The following is an 8,285-nucleotide window of genomic DNA, read 5'->3' on the forward strand; positions in this document are numbered from 1 at the left end:
GTTTTTATTCATAGCGGGATATAAAAAAAATGGAGATGTGTGTTCTTATCATGTGTGGTATGTTCACAATGACAAGTATCGCACACTGACAACACACACGATATCTCCTCCGACAACAGTGAAACCATCTGTCAGAGTACCAAGATTGACCTATGAGAGACAGCATGGTGCCACAAGCCACCCACACAGCCAGAAAATACAAAAACAAACTAGTAGTTGAAAAATGAGAAATAGAGGAAGCTAAGCTAAATGTTAGAATGTCTATATAAGTTGGCTACACATGTACTAACTGGCTAAATTTGAACAATTTCCTTTCCTTTCGGCAAAGTTAGCTAATGCCGCACTGTCAGATGATGAACTGAATTTTTCACGGCCTGATTTGCTCGGAAAATAATTGGGTCAACATTCCTAAATGATAAATTGCTTCATTGTTTGCGATCGCAAATCCTTCTGTCACTGGTGGCAACTTGGTCAGTTAAGCCACAGACACAAAGAAATCATAGATTTTGCCACAAAAACGAGCAATGTTAAATGGCAAGTCCGTCTATCGTGTCCATTCGTCCAAATAAAATATTTACTGGAAATTCATATCCTGTATTCCTTCTACACAGTTCACAAAAAAACAACCCTAACCCGAAAATGAGGTCTATGTAGCATTGATTGTTCATTTTCCCTCCAAACACAAAACAAATTGGTGATTAGGATTTAGTGAACGTAACGGTTCAGAGGGGAACTTATTAAAAAGAGTTTCAACCGGGTAATCAGAAGTTGGCTTGCCACATACCCGCCAAGAATGATTATTAAAGCTCAACAGGAAATGTTTGGTAGGCGGCATTGATAAGAGCCTCCCCAGAGTCGGCATGCTTCTCCCACTCTGCGCCATTTTACCTCAGGATACAATCAAGGCTGCTGTTTTTCTCACTCTCTTTGTACCCTCGTGATTACATTTCAAACCTTTTAAGAACCTACTGGAAGAACAGCAGCATTATGGAGTAATTTAACACTCCAGCTACTCTCTGCTTGCCATAATTAAAATGTCCTGTGACTTTCGATTCAACTCATTTGGATATGAAAATGAGAAAAATAAGCACTTTAATTAGTCATTATTTTTTTGTGTCAAGTTAATGGTATACCACACGCATTCCACCTCGGCGGTGTTGTGAAAAGTTTGGTGGCAATAAAATACAATCTGTGCGTGAGGTGATTGCTCTTAAATTTCTTATTATTGTAACGGACCCGACTGAATGTCAACTGAACAGATTGGTCCATGTAGTGGTTGCTGCATCGTTGCTTTTCAGAAACAAGAATGGAAAAAATTATGGAGTTTCTGAAACAACCTCATTTGTGTTTTGAGCAGCAGCTAATTTGCCCGCTCAAAACCGACCGATCTCTAGAGGACTCGAAAAGGAGGGTGAAAAATTAGCTGTAACTCTTGATTCCAAACAATGGCCCTTTCTCACTTGTGAATGTTTTTAAATAGTGGAAAAAACGTCATACCACTGTCTCGTTTTCTCCATGAACTGGTAGTGGAAAGTACAACATACAAGTGATGTGCTTGTCTGGGCCAGCAACTTTGCGCACAATGAAAAGATTTGCTTTCCAACCACATGAGTTCCTTCTGACAAGTCTGGGAATTCAGAGTGTTCTACGAACTATTTCCGCTAGACTGTTTCTGACAGCGACTTCTTTAAAGTGCTTGAAAGAAAATGGAGAATCCATTCTATTTGGAACTATATCTTCCCATCCCATCATCACAAGCACACTATGTGACCAAAATGAGTATTATCATTCATTTGGAACGCCGCTTCTGTCCAACGGGTCAATGTCAATCCAATCATGCTCCTTTTGCCCAGTTTTTTTTTTTTTTTTTTTTGGCAGTTTATCAGCTCCAGGATGAAATGTCAGGCAATCCTAAATGCTCTCTCTGTGCTTTTTTCATTTCCATTCCATCGTTACATGGAAGTGAAAACTTTTAAAGTAGCCCACATGTCACCTAAGTCAGCTGGGATAGACTTTTGCCCACTGGGGATGATAGAAATAAATGAATGGAAATACATCAACAGCAGGTTGCCAAATGGATAGAGAGTACCGGCTATGTCCATTCATACCTATTAATAAGCCTTTTGGCAAACAACATTGGACTGTAAAATAGACTAATGAGCAGATCAGACAATAAACGGATAAAAAAATCCAACATTCATAAATTGAGTAAAAAGGATGAAGTAGGTTGACTAGCTGGACCATTTACAGTTGAATCTCGCTTTTGCTTGGGCTAGCTGAATCAATCTATGTACAATACAATACAACTACATTTTCCAACTGAATATACAGTAATTAGTCAACACCTTGTTTTCATTCATCACCACTGACCCAATTTCCAATGAGCATGAAAAAGCCTAAACAAAAAAAAAAAGGAAAACTCAATATAACTCAAAATAATCTTTAATGTTCTCTCTCTCTCTCTTGTTTCATTTGGTTCTGAATGTTTCCTGTGTTTGTGGCGGCAGCATCACATTGTTTCAAAGTAGCAACACGGAAGCCTATTAATCACTCGTAGAAAGATTCTATTTATATAATGCGCGGTAATTAGTATGGCATGCTGACAACCAAACGAGTTGGTTGTTTTGTGATCAAAGATGATTCATTGGGAGAATTTCAAGCGTTAATACAAAACAACAATGCATCGGAGAGATGCTGGAAAATTCCATTCCAGGAACATTCGAGGGGATCCAGGCAAAGAACGTCATGGTTGCCCCCTTTGAAAATAGTTTTGTGGGTGGGGTGGAAGACAGTAATTGCTTATAAATAATAATTGCTTATAAAGGTATAAAGAAATAAGAACCCACCTGATTTTGAAAAGCATTCCCACAAAAGCTGACTGAGTAGGACATAAGAGTGGATATTGGTAGGGGGAGGGGATATTATCTCTTGGAGTCTCCTGAAGTCTAAAAAGTTATTCTAATACCTTAAAAGTGGTTTGATATGTTGCCAATAAGTCACTAGAGGCATCACATGACCTAGCTCTGCCCCCGGTCGTCATGGTAACAAAAGTCGGCATTGCCTTCTTAGCAAACTTTTCAAATCCCTCTAAAAAAACATAAGCCTCTTTTTTGAGATGCGACCTGTTTATCCAAACTGTTTAGTCAAACCTCTACGTAAAAGATAACCCCTAAAAAGTATTCGGACTGTTTGAGGCCCTTTCTTCTCATAACTTTATCGTCAAAGTATTGTTATATCCCTCGGAGGCAGCCGTCATTTGTTTACACCTAATGCTGATTTGCTTTCAGCATCTCAGGTGTGCCGACCTCAGTTTCCCCTACAGAGGAAAACACGCAATGAAGGCTTCTACTTGACATTGATGCACCCTTTTTTTCTTCTTTGCTATTGTATGCAAATTGCCAGGGATGAAAAAAGGTGGTTTGAAGTGTAAATTGTGATTTTGGGGCAACACCACAGTCTTTAAAGTTAATTGCCTTCCCCGTGGATTGGATTAAAGAAAATACAACATATAAGTGTTTGCATAAGTAGTGTTTCAACAATAAACCAGTCAAATATATTCAACATTGTTGATGACATGAGCGTTCCATTCAATTGTATTTAGAAACACCTCTATATATTTTTTTTCATTTTGCAAAATTATGAGGCCATTAAGGATTCTGTACCAATTCAAAGCACCGTAATTTAAAATGTATTGACAGTGATGATCCGAATGCCTTATTTTTGGGATATTAAAGATACTCAAAAAAAAGGTTACAATTACCATCATAGCTAACCGAGAGATGTTGCTGACAACTGTAATATGGACGGACTGACTCATAAACCAACAAGAGACTGACCAACAAACAAGACAATCAACCCCCAAAAAAAAAAAAAAATAGTAAGAGACAGCTAAACGGATCAACTCAACAGACACAGAATGGACAGATAAACCGGTTGATAATGTTTCAACTAACGGTCAAAATGTTCAACTGTTGGATAAACTCTACCGCACAGATGGATATAAACTGAGACGTACTGACTTAACTATGATGGACACTGATTTTTGGACAAGACAAATGGATGGAACAACCGACAGCTGGGTGGACAAACGGTTGAACAGACTTGCCGATCGTATGAACCAATTGCTTATGGACGGGCAGAAATCGTTGACTGGACCCACCAAAAAACTGCTGGCAAAAAACAATGCACTGACAATACAAACGGATGGACAGACCATTGGACAGGCTTTACAAAAAGACAAACCATCTGATAAATGGATGGAGACAATCTGACCGACGTGATTACAATGGGCCAAAAACTGGATGGCAGGACATCTATGGACATAATGATATAAAGTGTGGCTTGTCCAACTTGAGAGACCAACTGACTGATGAAAGATGAACGGACTAACAGACACATGAACCAGATGAACAAAGAGGGCAGAAGAAACAAACGGGTTGGTCGAACAAAATTTTGCTGTGGACCCATGGGACAATGGAAACTCATTTGTAACTTTCTAATGACTTTGTTCCCGTCACCGCCTATATCCACTTCCATCTATTTTCCACAACTTCTGGATGAGTGTGTGAAGAACTACAGCAATCCAAGACGAAGATTTTCCGTCATTTGCATAATATATCGCCGGTTGTAGCAAAACCAGCTGTCGCATTGCAACGCAGCCAGCTCGTCCCATGTGCGCTGTGCACTAAGCAGCTCCCAGGCATGGAGTAGTCATCTGTTAAGCCCCCGGTGCGTCGACACCGGCACGTCCCCTCGCACACAAATCAGCATGGGCACCAAAGTGATGAAACACTACATTCATCAAGAAACGTGTTTGGGGGATTGTTCGTTTCCTAGAGCCGAGGGCAGACGCCAAATAAGGTTTTTATTGGGGGATTAAAGGGCTAGGCAGCGGGGATGGGTGGCTGAGGTGAGGCGGGAAAGATGGCGGGGTGAAGCGGAATGCAGACAAGGACACAGCTGTGAACGTTATCGGTCCATTTAATGGCTCCGTTATTAGCTATCAGATGGGCAGAGTGCACTTACCAACGGGCTAGAGGGCGTCTAACGTTTACTTTGTATTAGCCGTGATAAACAGTCTCAGACATGCACTGCGTTAGGACGCCGTCTTCCCAAGTACTCATTTTGTTTGACAAAGTATAACAGTAAACAATTATATGACAGTTATTTTCACCAATCATTGTCGCGTCAATATAACTGTACACGCTCTGAAAATTATATTAGCAATGGCTGTCTTGTTCTGGCATCATTCACAAACCATGAAGTAGAAAAAGATGGACAAGTTAGATTTATGTACAGGTTTCAGCACATGTGATCTCTCCATCAGCTGGCACAGTGCTCAAAGTTTTTGGCATGTAAGGAACATTAAGCAATTATATCTTCAGTTTCAGGAAATGATGCCCGGCTAGCTCAATCAGTGGAGCGCGATACTTAGATTCGATGGGCGTCATGACTGTCAAGTGTAAACATTGTACAGGTTAGTGAGGGCCCAACATTGTTCACTGGGTTGAGTTTGTAGGGATAATGAGAAAGGACAACGTCCCTCCATCTCATCAAGCGGATGATGTGTCTATCCCAGACCCCGTATGTCAACTTGGGTCCGATCGTTCATCTTGGGCCATGATTTCGTACACTTCCGGTGATGTTGGACTGCAGCACGGCTCGTCGTCGTGCGGCTCACTTAGAGCCAACGGGTCGAATCCTTTCCCGCAGAGCGACTGTAGCGTGGTCTTGTTGGAGCACGTGGACATGATGTGAAAGCATGACTGCACGCTGCAAGACAAGCCGATATTTAAACTCGAATTAGTTTCAGTTTCATGAGCGAGATTGCTCCAGGAACTTTAACGGGTTCAGCCTTACTGAGAGCTGGTGTTGTGAAGCGGCTCTAGGTGGCTCATGGTGCTGAAGTCATGCTCTAGAACCTGGTGAGGCGTCATCCGCTGGGCGGCGTCAAGGTGCAGCGTTCCCTTCAGCAGCTCCACAAACCTCTGCACGTCAGCTGTCTTGGCTGCTTTATTGGCAATGTGCCTAGTGTTCAAGATTCCTGGCTGGAACTACATAAAGTTGCCCATGTCATAAATTGACATTGATGTTGAAGTTACAGCGCTAAGAGAGACTGCTTACATGAAGAAGGCGATCAAGAGAGCGGAATTTAAATCGTCTGGTCTCTTTGGGTACTGACGTGGTCTCCTTCTGGTACTGTTCTGGTGTCTGAAAGGACCAGACTCCAGGTAAACGTAGAGTTTGTATTTTTTCAAGGACAAGCAAGGAGAGGCACGTACCTTGAGCTTCCAGCTGAAATTGCGCTCCATCTGGAAGAAGCGGTTGGTCTGCAGTCCAGCTTCGAGAACATTATCTGGAGGCTGGCCTTGAGTCTCCACTATGTACCTGAGCTGAAATCACAACACCAAGTTAACATTTGAGAATTTGGACCCAAAACATTACTAAATAACCTGTCGTGTTCATCGGAAATTACGAGACGTAAGTGGACTCACACTTAAAGAATTTAGATTCCAGTGTCAACCAAAACACTAGTGTGACAATTGATGTTCAAGAATGAGATGAAGCACATTTACGACGCAATTTTTTCTTGAAATGACGTTTCACAGTATTGTCATTGAGCCAATTTCAAAATAGGGTATACTTACTTATACTTACCATGTCGTATTCACTTTTTCCAGGGTAGAGAAGTGCGCCTGTGTATAAAAATGCAGCGATGCAGCCCACTGACCAGATGTCTATGGCTTCTGTGAATGGTGCACCCAACAGGACTTCTGGAGACCTGGCAACAGTGGGGGAAATGATTAACCATCTTATTGTGATTTTTTTTTTTTCCTCCCCCATTTTTTTATATACATTATTATTTGCATTTGTACGATCACTGTTTCGTTAGTCTTTAGACTTTATCTCCAGTGTTTTGGTGACCTCAGTCATAAACATGAGTTACTTTATATTCTGACTTACCGATAGGGAAGGGTCTGAATGAGCGAGCCCTGTTTGGCGGTGGACACTTGAGCAGCAAGGCCAAAGTCGATCACCTTAATCTTGTATGGTTGCTGAACCTGATTAACCAGCATAACGTTCTCCATCTTGAGATCTGCGTGTATTATCTGCGAGACCTTCAAGTGATCCAGCATGTCTGCCAGCTAAAAGGTCAATCCAACAAGTCCAACTTTATCAACATTCCAAAAATATTAAAAGCTTTTTTTTCCTTTCTTTTCTAGGAGATCATACCTGATGGACAACTGGCCTGATCTCCTTCAGCTGGAGAGGCCTGAAATTTCGTTCTTTTACAAAATCATACAGACTTTTGTCCAACAGTTCAAACTCAATGCAAACGTGTCCAGTGATGCTGAAGATGCTGTTCCATTGCACCAAGTGGCATTTGTCAGCATCCATCTTTTTTATTTTTAGCAGGGCAAGAATCTATAAAGACACAAGTGGTATAGATGTCAGTGCAGGTCATGACCTCAGGTACCTAAAAGCCATCACCCACCTCATAGATGGCCCGCTTGGCTGATGTTCCATGGTTCTTGATGGTCTTGACCGCCACCGTCTTGTTGTCGGTGGTCTTCCGACATTTAACCACGTTCCCATAGGCGCCGCGTCCCAAGACTGACAGCACGTCATAGCTGGACGACTTGGAATGAATTCGGGATCCGGGTGAAAATTGATTATCCTCAGAACCGGAAGAATCCATTCTGGAGAGGAGCAGGTGATCGTCCGACTGTACGCGCAGCTCTTCGGTCGAGGACATGGGGAGCCCCGGTCACCTCGCCCGGAGGAGGTGTGACAGTCGAGAAAAATCCTGTCCGCGGGTGCAGGTAGGGAAACTTTGACTTTCATGTGCTTTATGACGTCGCGGTTCAAGTTGTAACGTAACATGATCGTCACGAGCACGGGAACGAGGTGATATTATGTGTCGGGAAGGGCCTTAAAGTCTCCACGGTGTCCGTGTGTGCTCTCCGCCTTCAGTCGACCTGAGTCGGCGTGCTGGATTGCTGTTTGTGACGAAGCGGCAGCGTAAAGTGCTTAACAGTCACACGCAGAGTTGGCTTGTCCTTTTGTCATTTCATCCTCGAATGCACGAAGGACATGGCGTGGGATTCGCCGATGTATGGCTCTTGTCATCTTTCACAAGCGCGACAGCCAGCTGTTATGCAAAAAATGCCCTTACGGCGCTGAGCGCTGAGCGCGGAGCGCGTTGCTTACAACGACCAACTCTGTATGTCTTTTTTATTTTTTTTATTTTTATAAATGCTTCTTTTTTACTAGGGCATTGTAAA

At 42.3% G+C, this 8,285-nt stretch overlaps 1 protein-coding gene across 1 annotated transcript; it reads right to left on the minus strand.

Annotated features, from left to right (window-relative positions):
• Positions 1–4,962: 4,962 nt before the first annotated feature.
• LOC147059495 (homeodomain-interacting protein kinase 1-like) lies at positions 4,963–7,933 on the minus strand. Its single transcript, XM_085908650.1, has 8 exons — positions 7,496–7,933; positions 7,234–7,425; positions 6,964–7,145; positions 6,658–6,781; positions 6,282–6,392; positions 6,124–6,210; positions 5,860–6,053; positions 4,963–5,772 (listed from the first exon to the last, which is right to left on the minus strand). The coding sequence occupies exons 1-8, from the start codon at positions 7,754–7,756 to the stop codon at positions 5,589–5,591; spliced, it is 1,335 nt and encodes a 444-aa protein (XP_085764776.1). The 5' UTR covers positions 7,757–7,933; the 3' UTR covers positions 4,963–5,588.
• Between the last annotated feature and the right edge of the window lie 352 nt (positions 7,934–8,285).

This window comes from Syngnathus leptorhynchus, chromosome 3 (genome assembly GCF_054491065.1).
Source record: "Syngnathus leptorhynchus isolate UIUO chromosome 3, UIUO_Slep, whole genome shotgun sequence".
Taxonomy (NCBI): Eukaryota; Metazoa; Chordata; class Actinopteri; order Syngnathiformes; family Syngnathidae; genus Syngnathus; species Syngnathus leptorhynchus.

Coding starts and splice junctions, on each gene's coding strand:
- LOC147059495 (XM_085908650.1), bottom strand. CDS start 7,756: ATGTCCTCGACCGAAGAGCTGCGCGTACAGTCGGACGATCACCTGCTC. Junction 6,782..6,963: donor ATTCAGACCCTTCCCTATCG/GTAAGTCAGAAT, acceptor CACTGTTGCCAG/GTCTCCAGAAGTCCTGTTGG. Junction 6,054..6,123: donor CTCTTGATCGCCTTCTTCAT/GTAAGCAGTCTC, acceptor AACTTTATGTAG/TTCCAGCCAGGAATCTTGAA.